The following is a 20268-nucleotide window of genomic DNA, read 5'->3' as shown; positions in this document are numbered from 1 at the left end:
TTGAGTGCATGAATTTGGGACAAACGTTGGAGTTGATTGGGAGAGGATTGAAAATAATTTGCAGATTTCGTGGGCTGAGCATCATTTAAACATTCTTGCTTCATTCTCTCCTAAAAGGATGTCTTCAAGTATATTTAATCTGGCATCAAAAGTCTAGAGATATGGTGGCAAGTAAATGGGCAATTGCAAATTACCATTTAGGCTCATAAAGAAAAAGGTGAAAAAAAATCCTCATTACCTTGAAATCTAACATAAAAACAACGCTGGAAATATTCAGGCAGCATCTATGTGGAAATGAAATAGGTTCAAGTTTATTATCATCCGACTGTAAATATACAAACAGATGATATAGTTCAAGTTAAGTTTACTGTCCTCTGATTGCACAAGTACAACCCGACGAAACACCGTTCTCCGGCCCTCGGTGCAAAGCACGCAGGTACACAACTAGACATAACTCACATACAAACAAACAATGCATATGCACGATAAGAATTCATATATACAAATAAATAAATATTGTTTTGAGAATATGAGAGTCTCGGATGGATAGTTCGTTTGATCGTTCAGCATGCTTGGCCATCGTGGGGCAGGGAGGCTTTCATTTCCGCCCCGATTGGCCTCTCCATTGGGCCCTGGGGGGGGGGTGAGAGGGGTTGGGGAGAGGGGGTGGGTTAGATGGGAAGGGGGGGCAGTGGGGAGAGTGGGGGCAAGGGGCAGTGGAAGGAGTCGGGGAGAGGGTCGAAGGCGTGATGGGGCGAGTTTGGGAGGAAGGGGGAATGGGGAGGGGGTGGTGGGGGCGAGGTTGGGGAAGGGGCGATGGGGGCCAAGGTTGGGGGAAGGGGTGGTGGGGTGAGGTTTGGGGTAAGGGGCATGGGGAGGGGATGGGGAAGGGGGTGAGGGTGGTGAAAGGGGGCATGGGGAGGGGGTGGTGCTGGGGGTGGGGGGAGGAGGCATGGGGAGGGGTGGGGGAGGTGGGGGAGGTGTGGGAAGGGGGCATGGTGGGGAAGGGGGTGAGGGTGGGGAAAGGGGTCATGGGGAGGGGGTAGTGGAAGGGGGCATGGGGAGGGGGTGGTAGGGTTGGGGGAAGGGGCATGGGAGGGGAAGGGGGTGAAGGTGGGGAAAGGGGTCATGGAGAGGGGGTGGTAGGTTTGGGGGAGGGGGTGGTAGGGTTGGGGGGACATGGGGAGGGGTGGGGAGACGGGGGAAGGGAGCAGGGTTTCAAGTTCGATGATCACTGGAACCTTTTTTTGGGGAAGGGGCAATTTTTGCAAATGGGGCAAGTTGCACTTGCACTAGAGGGGAGACCAATATCCTGGCAGAGGGGTTTAGTCGTGCTGTTGAGTGGGCTTCAGACTAGATTCATGAATTGAAGAAACCGGTTGGTACACATGTAGGTACGGCTGGTAGGACAATATTGCAGCCACTGGAATGTGTTCCAATGCAACAAGGATGTAGAGTCAAACGTAACAAATAAAGGACTAAAGATTTTGTATTTAAATGCACACAAATGAAGTAGATGACCCTGTAGTGCAGGCAGGTATGGTGTTGTCATGGCTAAAGGGTGGGTGTCACTGGGAGCTGAATGTCCAAGGATACACAGTGAATCGAAAGGAAAGGCAGGTAAGCAGAGGGGGTGGTCCTGTTGGTAAGGAGTAACATTAAATCATTAGAAAGAGGTGAGATAAGATCAGAAGTGTAGAAATGGACACTGTTAGCTGTTAAACACAGACCTCTAAACAGTAGCCTGGATGTGGACAACAATTTTCAACAGCAGAAAAGGTGTGTCAAAAAGGCAATGTTATGGTAGTTATGGGGAATTTTAACATGCAAGCAAACTTTGAAAACCAGGTCAAGAGAGAGAATTTGTAGAAAGCCTACAAGATGGGTTTTTTGAGCAGCTTGTGGGTGTGGTGTAATGCACCTGAGGAAGGTGACGAGAAAGGAATCATTAGGGGGCAGTAATCACAATATAACTGAGATTTAACAAGTCAGATCCGTCAGTGTTTCTGTGGCGTAAAGGGATTCACAGTCTCCTTCCCTCTGTTGTCTCGATAGATGGGGGGGTTCCCAACCCGAAACGTTGACGGACCATTTCTCCCCGCGGATGCTTCCTGACCTGCTGAGTCTTGCCAGCAGCTCACTGTGTGTGATTGATTGTCGAAGAAGACCACCAACATCCCCGGTTACCACACGCAAAAGAAAGGTGGCACAGTTAGTGCAAAAACAGTTACAGCGCCAGCGACTTGGCTCCTAATCCGCCACTGTTCTCCCCCCGTACCCTCCAGATGCTCCGGTTTCCTCCCACCCTTCAGGTTTGGAGGTCAGTTGATGAGTTTGGAAAACATGGGCAGAGTGGGTCTGTATCTCTAAAATTAAAACCATATATTTAAAATCCTTGTCAAGGAATAGGGAGGCACTGAGGAGAATTGTTTTCACCCAGATTGCACTGGAGATCTGAATTCACTGCGTGGCAAAGGAGAACTCCTGGATCTTGTGCGCCGATAATCATCAGCCAGGAGGTGGAATCAGGCCTCGGAGTCCTTCAGTGGCTAGTATGAACTAAATGGACTGAATGGACTCCTCATTATTATAAAGTTCTTCTGTTCTATGATAAATGATTTGCTAGTCAAAAAACAGGATTTATTTTGATGACCATGACACCAGGCATATTTAAATTACATACAGGCTCTTTCAATATAGTATTTACACTGAGATAAAGTGAGCTATTTGTACAAAAATATAGACAATTTAAGTTGAACGATCTGGGCCAGGGGAATTTTGAGATGAGTGCTGAATGAGATTGAGAGGCTAGAGTGGTCCTTCACCTGAAGCTCAATCGCTCCCTACAGAGCGATCTGGGCTAGTGGGCCCAGTGTCCCACTGCCTTGATCTGGCAAGGCACCAGGTGGGCTCTCCTCTCCTCCCCGTGCTAGGAGGCTGTGGATTTCATCCCCGCTGATTCTGATGGAGTTTCAGGTGGTCGATGAGGGCCAAGAATGGAGGGCTCCAGCTGGGCGGTTGAAGAGGCCAGACAGGGGCCTGGCTCGACGAGGTGGGAGCAGGCTTGGCTGGGGTGGGGCATTTTGCAGCCCGTGCTCGATTGCCCTGTACTGCGGTCGCACACATCTGAGATGCTTTGTGACAACCTGGTTATCCCTGAACCACCCTGAACCACCACAGGCCAGGAATTCACATGAATTGGTGGATTCTTTACAGCAGTGGTTTTCAAACGTTTTCTTTCCACTCACAATCCACCTTAAGTATTCCCTATCCCCTAGATGCTCAGTGATTAGTAAGGGATTACTTAAGGTGGTTTGTGGGTGGAAAGAATCGTCCCTAATTGACTTGTTTTGTGCAGGGTTTCAGAACTCCAAAGTAAATGGGCCAATGACAAATTTTCTCAAGCAAAATATCTCAGTAACTAGAGCTGTGATTCTCAACCTTTTCTCCCCCACAAAGTCATTCCTTCCTAGTCACAGAGCACCTATGGCATAGGCATTGCCTCAGGTAACTGGAAAGAAAACTATTGCTTTTTAGGAACCTCATCTGCTTCTTCTCATGGAGCGGAATAGTTACCGCAATGGTTAGCGCAATGCTGCTACAGCGCCAGCGACAGGGATCGGGGTTCGAATCCCACGTTGTCTGTAAGGAGTTTGTACGTTCTCCCCGTGTCTGCGTGAGTTTCCTCCGGGTGCTCCGGTTTCCTCCCACTGTTTGAAACGTATGGGGATTGTAGGTTAATTGGGTGTAATTTGGAGGCACGGTCTAGGGGGCCAGAAGGGACTGTTACTGTGCTGTATGTCTGAAAAAAAAAAGTCAAATTGAGCCGCTGGATCCTCTGGAAAAAACAGACCAGTGTTCTGGACTCAGCGCTGTTACAGCGCCAGCGATTGGGATCGGGGTTTGAATCCCGAGCTGTCTGTAAGGAGTTTGTATGTTCTCCCCATGTCTGCATGGGTTTCCTCCAGGGGCTCCGGTTTCCACCAACCCTTCAAAACATACTGGGAGTTGTAGGTTAATTGGGTGTAATTGGGTGGCACGGGCTTGTGGGCTGGAAGAGCCTGTTACCGCGCTGTATGTCTAAGTTAAAAAAAAATGAAAAATTAATTAAAATACATAGCCCCCGTGTGCCTTTATATCATCTGATTGGTTGGCACCTTATTGTGGCAAATTGGATGCGTTCTTTGATGACCCTTCAAAACAGCTCATATATGGAAATGTCTTGAAGTTGTGAATGAGCTCCCTGGTTGGGACCAGCTAAGTGCTGGGAACTCCCCCCTAGCTCCATCACCCCTCCAGGGCACAGGACGTTAAGTGCGGGCCGGAACGCTTTTCCCCTGTCTGGTGAGCGGCTCCATGTGCTTTGCCGGATATGCCAGTCACATCACTCCTCGCTTCAGGTCGTCTGACTTTGTGGGCTCTCCCCAGTCCTGGAAAGGCGGGATCTGGCCGAATCGTTTGGTCGCATCTCCAGCCAATCAAATAGACAGGTCTTCCTCAATCTCACGTAGCTCGCTCTCCAGTTATGTCCAATCATTGGTTTTTTTTTGGAATTAAAAGGGTAATCAGGGTTTCTCCTCTGTGGGGCCTTCCTTGGGACCTGCAAGGGAACAGAGCATTTTACTTTATTTTCAGTAACATTCCAAAAAGACAAAGAATATCATTGCAGATCAGTGGTTCTCAACCTCTTTCTTTCTACTCACATCCCACTTTAAGTATTCCCTATGCCATCAGTGGTCTGTGATTAGTAAGGGATGCTTAAGGTGGGATTTGGATGGGAAGAAAAAGTTGGAAAACCCACGTCTGCAGACTTTGTGATTTGTAGACAGCTGCTGCTACCGGCTGTCCTACTCCCACTGCAATTGCGCTGCAGCTTCCGCACCTGCAAGGGTGCCCTGCGCGTGTACAGGTACTGCGAGGTCATTAGGGTGGAGCACTGTGAAGAGAGCAGACACCGAGCTGCGGAGTCTGTGCCCAAGATGGCGGTGCCTATGATAGGCAGTAGCCACGAGTGGTTGCAGACTCCAGGGAGGCAGAGGACGGGAACAGGGTACCAGAAAATGGGGAGATCACCCCCCTCCCTCTCCCCAGTCTGAGAAGGAGAAGCAGAGGAGTTGGCCCATGGGGCGGTGACCACGGCGGCAGACCAGTGGGGGGAGGGGGGGTCTGTGGTGGAAAGACCCTGTGGGCTGCTGTTGACTCGAGGTGAGGAACCCATGGAGGCTGGGGCCTGCTGTAGGCCACTGTTGGGGGAACTTGCTGCGGGCTGTTGGAGACTGGCTCGCAACTGGCCAAAGGGGTACCGGGTATCTGAACCGGGAGGAGAGGGGTTGCTGAAGGCGCTGAAAGGTTCCTGACCGCGTCAAGGGTTCAGATCTGGAGCTCGGTTCGCCGATGGTTTGGACTGGACACTGTGAGGCTGTGGAAGTGCTGGAGGTGAATCTATGGACATTCGGTGACTCGTGGTCGGGGTGGGGGGGGGGGGGTGGGGAACACGATTCTCTTTCGCTTCTCTCTCTCTCTCTGACTGTAAGAGGTGCTTCAGGCAAACCTGCCGATGGTGAATCTTACAGAAGGCAAAAGGCAATTTCATATAATGTAACAATGACAATAAATTGAATCTTGAACGTGGCCGTAGGGAACCTGGAACCGGCTCCAGGACCCATGTGCAGGTGTGGTGTCAAGCATAGCTCCCGAAACACCACGGGTTTCCAAACGATTTGCAGATTCAGGATGATGGGGGAGGGGGGCGCGAGGTGATGGGCCCGATCCAATTCAGGGCCTAGTGCTCAGGTTCACTGCTGAACCGCAGGTGTAGGGGTGACAGTGGGGTCGGGGACACCGGGCATCGATGCAGGCAGTGCGATCCACGGCCTCTCAGCACTACTGAAGGGAGACTCCTTTGCTTCTCTTTCTAGTTTGTGACTCTTTGCAGGGCAGGGCAAAAGAAACTGTTTGTGTATGTTGTTTAGGAGTTAATATGAGCTGCTGCACATTGCCTTAGCAGCAGAGGGACTCAGTGAGTCAAATGAACCTGTGGTTCAGTCTCCCTCTTGTCAATAGAGTTGTACTGATATGTTTTCGTCCACTGTATAGTCCCTACCGGCTGCTGTACAGATGAGGCTGGCCCACCCACTATTGATTCATCCACAAGTCTCCTCCCCTTCTGCCCTGGCCATAAAGGTCGAGCTACCTCCCCCTTTTCAGGCATTCCTGTACCTGGATCCGGGCCAGCCAAAGTCTTGTGTGTATTAAAGCCTATCGTTCCTCAGTCCATGACCCTGTGGTTATTGATAGAGCCTATCAAGAGTGAAGGTTGTTTCAATGTGCATTGGTGTGGCGATTATTAATTTGTCTAAAAACAATATATTTGCAGTTGCAAAGGTTTTGGGGCGGGGGGGCAGAGAGTTGCACATTTTCATCATGTGTACGTGTGGAGGATTGCCACCTTGCATTAACACTGAATGTTTGACTCTCGGGCTAAACACAATCTCCCGTGGTTAAAAAAAAAACCCACAGAAATGCCTGAGAAACTCAGCAGGTCACACAGTGCCCATAATTGTTTCAGGCCTGAGCCCTCCTTCAAGGTATGAGCGAAAAGCAGGCAGGCGCGTGAATTTGCAAAGCTGCAAAGGAAGAGGGTGAAACACAGAAGTCTGCAGACGGTGTGACGGGAGTAAATGCCGGAGGGACTCAGCCAGTCTCGCAGCACCCATAGCAGGTCAAGATAGATCACCCGATGTTTCGGGCCTGAGCCATTCCTCAAGGCAAAGGCAGGGCCAACAGACCAAAAGTAATGATTGGACATGGTTAGGAGGGTAGGAGAGAATTGATCGGAGGAGGGGGTGGCTCTGTGAATGCAGAGCTGGAGGGAAGGAGAAAGAGGGAAAGGAGAAGGGGAGAACAGGAGGTGGGGGGCGAATGGAAACCGGAGAAGTCGATGTTAATGTAGACAGTTGGTGGTCCCCTTGTTGCTCACATCTTGAAGAAGGGCTCAGGCCCAAAACATCGGTAATTTACCTTCTCTGGACCCTGTGAGATTGGCCGAGTTTTTGCAAAGGTAAAGATACATCACCAACATTTTCAGCTTGATCCCTTCATCAAAGGTGTGAACAAAATGTAGACAGACACTCGAACAAAATAGTGGGGAGGAGCATGGTCCCAAAGACAGGAGGTAACAGGTGGATAAGGGAGGGAGGGCACACCAGCAAATGGGGGAACGGCTCTATGGATGGAGTGGGAAGGGTGTGGAGAGCTAGAGGAAAGAAGAGAGGGGTGGGGAAGGGAGGGAGAATGAGGAGTGGGCTGGCAGAAATCGGAGAAGTTGATATTAATGGCATCCGAGTTATTCCTCCCTCCCCCATGCTGAGTGACCTGCTGAGTTTCTCCAGCACTCTTTTTATCCCAGTGCCACTCCTTTCCTCCACCTGCTGCTAGCCCTCCTGAAAGTGGTCCTGGCACGTACCATTTTTCTCTCCGCAGGAAGATCTGTTCACTTCTGGGTTCCCGCTGGAAACCATCGCTTTACTGGCTGAGTGAAGCCGAGCTCGGGGCAGGACCTGCGGCTGCTTGTCCCAGCTGACCTGCGAGTTGCGGAGCTGGGTGGGTGGAGTTTCTGGAAGGGTCTGCTTCACCAAGGCCACCAGCGTCCGTTTGGTCTCACCCTGACTGGAGTCCTGGAGTTTGGCTATTTCGGAGCTGGGCAACTCGAGGCTGGCAGAACGGAGGTGGGTGCGAGGGGCTGGGACAGGAGGTGGGGGGACAGCGGGCACTCGAAGTGGGCCGGTGGTGGCTCTGCGGGTGATGGGCCTGTCCTCGGATGCGAGGGTCAGGGAGGCACACGTCGGCTTGGAGGCCAAGGGCAGGCTGGATTTCGGATGTTGGGGTGGAGGGAAGGCTGGCCTGGTAGGAACAGGCTTCTTCACTGCAAGGGAGGAAGAAAACACCATTAGTTTAACAAGAAACACCAAGGGTGCAGACACTGGAATCTGGAACAGGCAAGGGATCGGGCTAGGACCTCAACAGGTCAAACTGTATTCATGGGTAGGAAAGGACAGTCAACAATTGTAGAGTGTGTGTGTGTGTGTGTGTGTGTGTGTGTGTGTGTGTGTGTGTGTATAAGTGCGTGCATGTGTATATATGGATGTGCACACACGTGCGTTTATGTTTGTGTGCATGCATGTGTTTGTGTGTGTGTATATGTATATTTGTGTGTGTTTGTGCATGTGTGAATGTGTGTTATGCATGTGTATATGTGCGCTTGTGTGTTTATTGCATATGTGTATGCAGGCACATGCGTTTGTGTGTATGTACATATGTTTGGTGTGTGTATGTGTGCATGCATGCTTGTGTATTTGTGTGTACGTATGTTTGTGTGTGTTTCTCTGTGTGTGTGTGCATGTGTGTGTGTGTATATGTGTATGAATGCACACACGTATTTATGTTTGTGTGCATGCACGTGTTTGTGTGTGTACATATGTATATTTGTGTGTGTGTATGTGAGAATGTGTATATGTGTGTGTATGTATGTGTATGTGCGCTTGTATGTGTTTGCATATGTGCACACGCACATGCATTTGTGCGTATGTACATATGTTTGGTGTGTGTATATGTGCATGTTTGTGTATTTGTGTGTACGTGTGTGTGTGTGTGTGTGTGTGTGTGTGTGTGTGTGTGTGTGTGTGTGCATGTGCATGTGTGCATACGTGTGTGAGCTGGTTCAATAGGGGCATCCAAAAGCCTCATATTTAGGCACACGGATGCAATAAAAATAGGTTATGGGTGTGAGTAGGGAAGGGTTAGATTTTTGTGGAGTAAGTTTACATCGGTCTGCAAAACACTATGGACTGAAGGGCCTGTACTGTACTGTAATAGTCGATGTTTAAAAAAAAAATCTAGTGATAGAACACCGTAACAGGCCCCGATGGCCCACGAGCCCGTGCCACCTAAGTACACCCCTGTGGCCATGTTAACCTACTAACCCCATACATCTTTGGAACATGGGAGCACCTGGAGGAAGCCCACGTGGACATGGGGTCAACATACAGACAGCGGTAGATTCAAACCCAGGTCTCACTGGTGCTACAACAGCATTATGCTTACCGCTGCACTAACCGTGCCTTTCATCACTAACCTTTCTTTGTCCAGTTGTTAGGAGTGTGACTGGTGGTGACATCAGCCTGGTTGGATGGGGTCTGTTTGGAATGGCCTGCCACTTTGTTGGGGCCCTCTTCCATGATCGAGGGTGGCGATGGTGGAGGAATGGAGGGCTGTTCTTCTCCCAAACACCTGTCCACAGAAGCAGAATTGGATGCACGTTTACACAGGTCAATCTTCGAATCAAATTCATTCTCTTGTGCTATTTAATTTTTAGCATGGTAACAGGCCATTTCGGCCCATGACCCAATTAACCTACACCCCAAGTACATTCCGAACGGTGGGAGGAAACCGGAGCCCCCGGGGGAAAAAATACCTACACAGACACGGGTAGAACGTACAAACTCCAATGAGATTTAAATGTATCAATACCAGACGAAGGCTGGGATATCATGCTTGATCTGATTAATAAAACTTCATTCTGTGCACGATGTTGTTTATTACAGTTTAAAGTGGGACAAAGAACGCACACGTCCAAAGTTAAACCATCTCGTTTTTATTCTGACGTTGACCCACCATGTGATAAATGCAAAATCTTTGAGGTCTCTCTGATTCCAATGTTTTGGGAATGCCCAAAACTAGAAGAATTTCGGGAACAACTTTTCCAAACATTATCAGAGATTCTTAGGATTAGGTTGGAACCGTGACCTTTTATCGCTTTGTTTGGTTATTCTCCAGAGGAGAATTCTCAAAAAATAATTACTTAATTGAAGGGCAGACGCGCAATTTGGATGAAATGGAAAGATAGTTTAGCACTGACTCGTAGAGGCACAGGACGTTAGATATCACCCTAAAGAGATCAAGATTGGATTTGACAGGATATTGGGCCCACTCGTGGACTACGATCACAATTTGAATACACAGGCGAGGATGCTTGGTGGGTGGGTCGGGTGGGGGGGGGGGAGACTCGATTCTTTACACATTATTTGCTGGTGACTGTGTTTAATGGGAGGGGCAGGATTAGATCGGGGTTGGGTGGGGGGGGTCTTCTTTTTTTTCTATTTTTCTTTTTAAGTACAAGAGATCCGTTCAATTAAATAACCTACAATGAATGTGTTGGTAATATTAGAATATGAGGTGAAGTTTTCATAAGGGAATTTATTTGAGCGTTGTGTTTGACGATGTATAAATTAGTTATGATTCATATTCTGTATTGATTTATATAAAGTTATGTGTCTAATAAGTAAACAATGTATAGCATGTAATATTTCTCTCTACCAAATCAATAAAAATATTATTAAAAGAATGTGCAAACTCCTTAAAGACAGTGCGGGTCCTGATCGCGGGTGGTGTAAAGGCGCTGCGCTAACCACTACACTAATCGTGCCACCCAAACATCTCTTCCTCCGAATGTAGGCCTGCATTGCTCCTTTACACAACCCTTCAAGATGCACTCCAAAATCATTACTAGACTGAATTTGACACCGAAGCTCGAGGCCAAGGACGATGGCCTTTGTTCCACTGATCTACTTATGGGCTTACGAGTCCAATCTTGGCTTTGAAAGTCCTTCCACTTTCAGGACAGGGCATTTCAGATTGGGCTTTGGGTTGTGGCTGCCTCTCTTTCCACTTACTTCTCTTCTCGCTCCACACATCTGTTGGGTTTGAACGTGGCTGTTTCTTCTCGGATGATGATTTTCCAGAGTTCCCTGGCATTGGTTTCCCAATTATAGAGGTTACATTTCTTCATGTTGGATTTTAAGACGTCTTTGAATCTCTTCTGTTGCCCACCTCTTTTACTTTTGCCTTCTTTAACCAACCAACAACTCGGGCAAAGCAAACAAGGAAACTGCGGGCACTGGAATGGAATCTGCCACTCTCTGTGAGGAGTCTGTATGTTCTGCCCGCGACCTGCCTGGGGTTTGATCCAGTTTACTTCCATGTTCCAAAAACATGTGACCTTGGTTGGTTAAGTCAAGTTTATTGCCATCTGATTGCACAAGTACAACCTGACGAACAGGTCCTCGGTGCAAAACCACGCAGACACCACACACATACAGACAAACAACACACATGCAGGACAAGTAAATATTGTTTCGTGAATATGAGAGTCTCAGACAGTCAGTGTGAGCGGCTCCTTTGGTCATTCAGCATTCTCATTGCCTGTGGGAAGAAGCTGTTCATCAGCCTGGTGGTGCTGGCTCTGATCCTCCTGTATCTCTTTCCTGAGGGGAGCAGCTGAAAGATGCTGTGTGCGGGGTGGAAGAGGTCCTCAATGATTTTGCGTGCCCTCTGCAGACAACGATTGGGTGTATTGGGCAGCAATACTTCAGGGAACAGAAGGGCCTTCTAATATGCTGAATTATTAAAATAAATAAAAGCCTTGAATGAACAAAGAGACTTGGGAGGGACTCAACCAGTCTTGAGCATTTTAATTTTAACTTTAAATTTAGACATACAGCATGGTAATAGGCCTGTCCTGCTCACAAGCCAGTGCCAGCCATATACCCCAATTCACCGACAATCCCTGTACGATTTTGAATGGTTGAAGGAAACCGGAGCAAACCCTAGCAGACCGTGAGAGAACGTACAATCTCCTTACAGATAGAGTGGGATTCGAATCGTGGTCGCTGGCACTGTAATAGCATTGGGCTGACCGCTACACTAACTGTGCCACCTGATAAAAGTCTCGACGAAAGGGTCCCGCCCCGAAACATTGACAGACTATTTCTCTCCGCGGATGCTGCCTGACCCACTGAGTTCCTCCAGCTTTCAATTCAACCAGCGAGAAAGCTTCTAAGGAGTGTTGGTCTGGGGTTGAAGGTCAATTTGGTGTAATTGGGTGGAATGGGCTCGTGGGCCAAAAGGGCCTGTTACCATGCCTGAATATCTCTATGTATTTTGAAGAGAAGTGGGACTTAAATTTGGAAGTTTAGGGGTTCAGGCAGCTGAAGGCATAGATAGCAATTAAATTTAGAAGTTTGCAGTTTAAATTGACCAAAGTAAACCATGTTTGCGGAGTTTGCGGATGCCAGAAACCTTGGCAAAGTTCTTCAGAGGTGTGGTGGAATGTGTGCTGACCGATTGCATCACGGTCTGGTATGGGGACACCAAAACCCCTGAGTGTGAAGGCCTGCAAAAGGTAGTGGGCACAGCCCAGGACATAACAGGCAAAACCCTCCCCACCATCGAGCATATCTACGGGGAGGGCAACAGCGATGATCAAGGATCCATACCACTCCGCACATGCTCTGTTCTCGCAGCTGCCATCAGGAGAGAGGTGTCGGTGCCACAAGACTCGCACCGCCAGGGCCAGGAACAGCTGCTCACCCTCCACCATCAGACTCTTCAATGACAGACTCAATCAGAGACTCATTTAAGGACTCTAACTTGTGCACTTCATTGAATGTTTTTTTTCTCTCTGTATTGCAGTTTGTTTACATTTCTTTATCTGTTTACATGTGTACGTTGTGAACAGTTGTTTTTTACTCTACCAATAAGTGGTAATTCTGGCTTGCCCACGGCAAAAAATAGGCCCGGGGATGTATGTGATGCCATTTTTTGTTTTAGACATACAACACGGTAACAGGCCATTTCATCCCATGAGCTCGTGCCACCAAATTACACCCAATTAATCTATGACTCCGGTATGTTTCAAACAGTGGGAAGAAACCGGAGCCCCCGGGAAAAACCCACATAGACATGGGGAGACTGTACCAACTCCTTTCAGACAGCACTGGTCCTGGTTACTGGTACTGTAACCTCTGCGCTAACCATGCCGCCCATGTACGTAATCAGACAATAAATCTGAAATCAAAACCTACCCTTCCTTCGCTGCGGTGACCTCTCTCACAGGGGGAGGGGCAGATGGTGCTGAATCTGTCGAATCACTGTCTTTGTTTGGAGCATTGTAAGTTGAATACAAAGAACTCGGTCCAAACATTCCCGACACATTGAAATCCAGATCTGTGAAAACACAAGCATTTTGTGAACACTTGTTGGGAACTGGAGGCTTATTTCTACCCAACTTCCAGAGGTTTTCATTTGTATGGGCAATCTCCGGAGGACCTTCTTGTGACCTCTGACACCTTCCTGGGGAATTTCTGTAATTACAGGCATGGCCCCATTAAATTGACTGCCACACTCTCATGGAACCCAGTCTCAATGCTGTGTGTTTCACAAGATGTAGGAGCAGAAGTAGGCAAATTGGCCCATCGAGTTGGCTCCGCCATTCTAATCATGAGCTGATCCATCCTCCCACTCCCCATAACCCTTGATGCCCTGACTCATCAAAAACCTGTCAGTCTCTGCCTTAAATACACCCAAACATCTCGCTTCCACAGCCGCCTGTGGCAACAAGTTCCACAGACTCACATCCCTCTGGCTAAAGAAAAATTTCCACGTCTCTGTTTTAGATTGATGCCCTTTTATCATGAAGATGGGCCCTCTTGGCCTAGACTCCCCTACCATGGGTAACAGCCTTGCCATACCTATTCTGCCAAGACCTTTCAGCATTCAAAATGCCTTTATGAGGTCCCCTCCCCCCATCCTTCTGTACTCCGAGTACCGTCTACGAGCCGACAAATGACCCTTTCATTCTTGGTATCGTTCTAGTGAATCATCTCTGAATGCGCTCCAACACCAGCACATCCTTTCTCAAATAGGGTGTCCAAAACTGTACTTGAACATTTAGTCTTTGAACCTCTTGCCCTATAGAGTCTCAACATCACATCCCTGCTCTTGCAAGCCGTTCCTTTAGAAATGAACGCCGACATTGCGTTCACCTTCTTCACCACTGACTCAACCAGGAGGTCAACCTTTAGGGCAGGGGTGTCAAACTCAAATTCACGGAGGGCCAAAATTAAAAACTTGGACTAATATTTATTGAAAATTTTCAACAACATCTGCATGTTTTCTCTTCTTTCAACATATGTAATTTTAAACTTTAGGATATAACTTTAGGAGGATAATGTTACAGGTCAGGAGTAGGTAGCTCAGGTTCAGCCTTTGTTTGACCTGAGGGAAACATATTTGGTCCCTGTGGAGATGTAGTCAGCATTCACAGGCTGTGTCCATTTTGGCCTGCATCGGGACTCAGCATTTCCTGCTCACTCCTCAGGCTCTAGGCCTCTATTCACCCTCGACCCACCATCCCTTTACCTGACCAGTCCTTTACCCAACCTCTACTCACCCCTCACTCCACTCGCTCTGCCTCTACCCACCCCATCCTATACACGCCCCTCTACTGCCTCTCCCCTCAACCTGTTCCTCCCTCTACCTGTCTCTCACCCTCTAATCACCCCTCCCCTACTTGCCCTGCCCCTCCCCTTTTACCTCTTCCCTATCCACCCCTCCTTCTACTCATCCCTCCCTCTAACTGCCCCTCGCACCACCATAACTTCCCCTGCCCATTACTCCTCACCTACACCCTCTGCCTACCCCTGCTTACCCACCCACTCAGGCCCAGCGCGCTGCCGATCAGCCTTTGTGGACAGCCACCATCTCTCTCTTCACGTGCAGGGCCGAACCAGCCGTCCCTGGGGTCCGCGTGGGTGCAAGTGCTGAAGGCCGTGGTGACCAGGAGAAGTGCGCTCGTGCTGTGGAAGGGCCGTCCGGTGCCAGTCGCACGGGGCTTGCGCTGCCCGGGGGCCGTGCGCAGCCTGCCATGCCCATCGCGCCGACAGGAAATCACAGGCGCTCGCCAATCTGCCGCACCGCTCGACAGGTGGGAGATGTGCGGGGAGCCTTCCAACTGGCTTGCCGGCTGATGACATCGACAGACTTCTCGTGTTACAATTTCTCGTGTTACAATGGGGAAGGATGTGCAATGAAGGGGGAGGATGGTGGGGGTGACATTACCAAAAAACAGCATCGGCTCTCGCTGCAGGGCGGGCCACCTCTAATACAGTTTTGAAATGATCTTGCGGGCCAAATATTTGGCCCGCGGGCCAGAGTTTGACATGTGTGCTTTAGGGGATCCTGCGCGATGACTCCCAATCCCTTTGTACCCCAGATTTTTGAATTTTTTCCCCATCTAAATAATAATCCGCCTGTCTATTTCTTCCACCAAAGTACATGACCGTACACTTCCCAACATTGTATTTCATCTGCCCCCCCTTTGTCCATTCTCCTGATCTATCTGTCTCTCTGCAGCCTTTGCGTACCCTCAGCACCACCCATCCTACCACCTAGTTTGCTGTCATCTGCACATTCGAGCACATTCAAGATTCAAAGATCTCCTTTATTGTCACGTAATAAAACATAAAAATGAAATAGACGTGATCAACCTTTGCAGAGTTGCTGTGAACGCTACCCAGCGCCCCTAACATTTGAGAGAAAAATAGAGTCCCTTCATAGTCACTGAGTGTCCGTGGATTCGCCTCCCACATTCTTGCTACCTCCACAGCTGCACGCACTCGGGCTCAATCCCAGATCCGAACTACCGACACGAACAGGCTGCCTTCAGCGCCTGAGTCTCTTTGGAAGCCCTCCTTGCCCTCAGCACCCTCTTGAATCCCGGTTCCTGCGAGCTGGTCCCCAGCATTCCCTGAACATTCCCGTGGGGGTACTGACACACTCTACGGAACCAACTGTGAATGCTGACGTGCACCCTGCAATTCCTGACGACCTCCACCAGAGCCCACTGCAAGTGCCGATGGCCTCCTCTCTACGGGGCCCTGACCGCATCGCATCCTGTGGCTGCAGAGGTCTTAAAGACACGGAGAAGCTTCTCAGCTGGGGTGATGGCTGAGATGACAGCTGATGGCCTGACTTCAGACCAGTGACAGAAACCACTTCTGCTTGGCCCCGTTCCAAATGCCATCAGCAAACACGCTTGTGGAACCACGTTAGATCAGTCCGGGCTACCATCTCTGATGGCTGGGTTCTAGATACAGGAGCAGAAGTCGACCAATCAGCCCATTGAGTCTGCTCTGCCATTCTATCATGATCTGATCCATCCTCCCACACAGCCCCACTCCCCTTACCTTTGATGCACTGACCTATCAATTTCTGCCATAAATACGCCCAATGTCCTGGCCTCCACAGCTGGCTCCAGCAGCAAATTCCAGAGGTTCATCACTCTCTGGCTAAAGAAATTCCTCTGCATCTCTGTTCTAATTGGACTCCCTCTTGTCCGAGACTCTCCCACCGTGGGAAACAACCCTTCTACATTTACTCTGTCCATACCTTTCAACATTTGAAATGAGAGAAACATTTGTTCTCCTAAATTCCAACGATTACAGGCCAGGGGCTGTCAAACTTTCCTCATGTAATGACCCTCACCACCTTCTCACAATGCAGAAGAGGTTCTTGTCCAGCTTATGTCCAGTGCCCAAAGAGGGGGTGAGGAAGGAGGGGGACGGGGACACGTAACATCCACTGAAAGCTCAGGGGGAGGTAACACGAGGGGGAATTAAAGGCGACGGGGGGGTATCTGCGGCGAGGAGGTTTCACCTTCCGGGAAGATGCTGTCTGCGTTTTGTATGATGGGCTCGATGACCGACACCACTTGAACTGAAGATGCTGATGCCATGTCCATCATCGACAGCTTCCTGGAAAAGATCAAAGGCCATGTGTTTTGGCGGGCCAGAGGTTTGCATTTCTACAGAGCTCTGGGATATTCCCACGCACCTCACAGCGAGCGAGGAGCGTTGTGCGCAATTGGAAATGCAGCAGTTCAATTGGACACCGGAAGCTCCTGCAAGTGGCCGCATAGCACGGCACAGGGAGCAGACCCTTTGGCCCATGTGTCTGTGCTGCACACATTGTCCAAATCAAGCTAAAACTCTGCTACTTGCTCTCCTCCCTCCATCCCCTTCATATTCACATGTATACCCAGAAGCCTAGAGTTGATAGAGAGAAGCAGTAAAGACCCTGTTATACGGAATTCAAGCCTCAAGCAACCAGAAAAAAATAAAATCACGGAAAATAAATTGGTAATAAATACAGGTTTGAATTGATGCACCTTGCCGTTAGTTCACCAATCCATGCAAAGCTCACGTATCCGGCATCTCCCAATCCCCATAGGTGTTGTATACTGGGTGGGGTGGGGGGGGGAGGAAGGGGTATTTACTTTACATAAACAGAGAAGAATGGAGGCTTGTGCAGAGGGGAAATTCTAGGCCGTTGGTGGAGTAGGTTATTGGGTTTGCACCACATTGAGGGCTGAATGGCCTATACTTTGATGTAGATTTTCATGTAATAGAAGTGTTACGATCATCGAACACCAAAGCACAGAAACAGGCCCTTTGGCCCATCTAATCTGTGATGAACTAGTATTCTGCCTCGTAAAAACACAATGCTGGTGAAAATCAGCAGGTCAAACAGTGGACTTTATGTAGCAAAGATACAGATACATCACGATGTTTGGGGCTCGAGCCCTTCATCAAGGTGTGGACAAAATGAAGGCAGGGTCTCCAGTTTCCTCCCACTGTTCAAAACATATGGGGGCTGAAGGTCAATTCAGCATAATTGGGCAACATGGGCTCATAGTCGGAAGGGCCTGTTACTGGGCTGCAAGTCTAAGTTTAAAAAATATTAAATTCAATATGTTTGTCTCCTCTGGACGCTGAAAGACCGGCTGGGTTCCTCCAGCATTTCGGCGCGTTTTTACTACAATCTGCAGACTTTCAGGCTTCACTAAGTTGGGCCTGTTCCCACGCTGTGTGACTCAAGAACGGGGGTGGCCAAACTACAGTCCCTGGGCCAACTGCGACCTGTGGCCCATTGATAAGTGGCCCGTTTGAACACAGTCTCCACCACTGTATGAACACTGCACTTCATAGTTTCAACATTAGATGTCGCTGCCATTTTTGTATTTGAGGGGTGTGGGGGGAATGTTGGAGATGGCCTGGTCCCTTTTTTGTTCTGTTCTCCTGTTCTTATTTTCTACCCAGAATTTTATTTTGCAAGTTTTTTTTTGAACATTGTTTATACTCAATTTTGGTGAAATTACCTCTGTCTTAACCCCTCGGCACAGAAACCAATAATTGACCATTTCTGCATGTTCTGACCATTTTAACTTTAATAGCCCATCTACAGATTTACACGTGGCATCAGCACCACTAAGGTGGACACTCGGGCCACGAACTGTACTCACTGTTCTATGTTTCTAAGGCTAAGAATGGTTATAACTGGAGCAAACTGTGGAAGAAAATCGTTGAGGCTATCCTTCGAGGTCGAGAATGATGACTTTTGTTCCATTTTCCACTGAGCAAAGATGCCTGTGCGTGTGTTTGTTTAATGTGTGCTTGATGTGGTGCTCCAAGAAGCACACGATACCTCACCAATCGACCAACTAGTTCCAATAGCGTGGAAACCCCGATGGTGGGAGCTGATGGATTTGTTGCGGCCTTCACCCCACAGCCGCTGAGTGACTTCGTCCATCTGTTCCACCTATGGAGATCTTGGTTGGATCGAGGACCTCACCCTCGACCTTGGGGTGACCCTACCAGGAGCATGGCTCCAGATGGCATTGCTCTCGGGGAAATCACAGGACCACACAAGCTTCTCCGCCACGGCAAGGTGACCATCCATGGAGAAGGGACATAAATAGGCAAATAAATAGGTGACCTCCCTCCTGACCTATGACTTACCCTTCATTTTTCGGCCAAAGGAGATTGGGTCCCAGCACGATGGCGATATTGCTGGGTGTCATTTTGTTCACTTCCTGGTATTCTGCTAACTTTGCCAAAAACTTAATGAGATACCTGGAGTAAAAAAAATGTAACGATTTGCTACCTGCAAACCAAAGCAGCAGTGCGGTTAGCATGACAAGGGGTGCTTATCGTAGTCGAGAGTGCAACGCTGTTACAGTGCCAGTCACCCGGGTTCGAATCTGTAAGGAGTGTGTATGTACTCCTTGTGTCTGCATCACAATCCAGCTGAAAGCTGTGCTGTTATGGTGAGGGAGGATGGAGGCGACATGTGCCCAGCTTACAGTGGCCCTTTGGATCCGAGTAGTGGGGGCAGGAGGGATTTCCTACTCACACACCCCTATCTGTCCCTCTGCCTGGCGAGTGGGGCTCTGACTGACAGGAAGGTAGTGCAGTCAAGTGTTGTATTGACCTGCTGCCTTCCCAGCGCTGGAGATCTGGGCACGGCCATGACCCCGGGCACTGCCCACATGGAGTTTGCACGCTCACCTCTCCCCCCTGCCCCTGGGTGTCTCGGTTCCCTCCCAAGTCCCAAAGATGTGTGGGTTGGTAGGTTAATAGGCTGCCGTAAATTGCCCCCAGGTGTATTGCATCCAGACTGGTAGGGGGTTTGGTGGGGTGGTGGGGGTTGGTAAGAATTTGAGGAGAATGGATTAAAGTAAATAGATGATTGTTGGTCAGCATGGATTCGGAGGGTCGAAAGGCCTTTATTTCTCTTGTACATGATGAGTCAGACGTTTAAAGTTCAAAGTTCAGATTTATTGTCAGAGTACCTACATCACATCAAATATACCCCTGAGATTCTTTTTCCTGTGGGCACGGCAGAATTACCACTAATTTGTAGTGCAAAAAAATGTACTCAAGAAGAAATGTACAGATGTAACTAATAGAGAAATGGAAACAAACTGCAATACAGAGAGAAAAAATAATTAATGGGCAAAAATAAGAGTCCTTAAATGAGTCTGTGATTGAGTTTGTTGTTGAGGAGTCTGATGGTGGAGGGGGAGCAGCTGTTCCTGAATCTGGTGGTGCAAATCTTGTGGCACCGATACCTCTTTCTTGATGGCAGCAGTGAGAACAGAGTGTATGCTGGGTGGTGTGGGTCTTTGATGATTGCTGCTGGTCTCCGACGGTAGTGTTCCCCGTAGATGTACTCGATGGTGGGGAAGGTGATGTCCTGGGCTGTGTCCACTACCCTTTACAGGGGTTTCCACTCAGGGTGAGTGGCGTCCCCATAGCAGACCGTGACGTCCAGCATAATATCAAGAACCTTGCGTGTCTGCCCCTCTCACTTTAAACCCACTCATCTGATATCAAGTTTAATGTCTGTACCCCACTGGGCACTTTATGAATGTAGAACCATCCAAGCACAGTACAGGCCCTTCAGCTCCCAATGTTGTTCCAGCCTATGTAAACCTACTCCCCAATGATAATCTTTCCCTAACTCACACCCATAACCCTCTATTATTTCTTACATCAAATCTGGAAGTCTTTTAAATGTCCCCATTGTACCAGT

The 20268-nt window shown here is 48.9% G+C and overlaps 1 protein-coding gene across 1 annotated transcript in view; it reads right to left on the bottom strand.

Annotated features, from left to right (window-relative positions):
* Nucleotides 1-2618: 2618 nt before the first annotated feature.
* Nucleotides 2619-20268, bottom strand: part of LOC138748398 (SH3 domain-binding protein 1-like) — a 75033-nt gene continuing 57383 nt past the window's right edge. Inside the window, exons 14-19 of the mRNA XM_069908520.1 lie at nt 18693-18806; nt 16552-16649; nt 12921-13062; nt 9134-9288; nt 7466-7924; nt 2619-4600 (exon numbers count right to left, since the gene is read on the bottom strand). Coding sequence (XP_069764621.1) covers nt 4566-4600; nt 7466-7924; nt 9134-9288; nt 12921-13062; nt 16552-16649; nt 18693-18806 — 1003 coding nt within the window. The 3' untranslated portion in view covers nt 2619-4565. The remainder of the gene's footprint in view (nt 4601-7465; nt 7925-9133; nt 9289-12920; nt 13063-16551; nt 16650-18692; nt 18807-20268) is intronic.

This window comes from Narcine bancroftii, chromosome 13, assembly GCF_036971445.1.
Source record: "Narcine bancroftii isolate sNarBan1 chromosome 13, sNarBan1.hap1, whole genome shotgun sequence".
Lineage (NCBI taxonomy): Eukaryota > Metazoa > Chordata > Chondrichthyes > Torpediniformes > Narcinidae > Narcine > Narcine bancroftii.
This window is presented reverse-complemented; position numbering and strand designations above follow the sequence as displayed.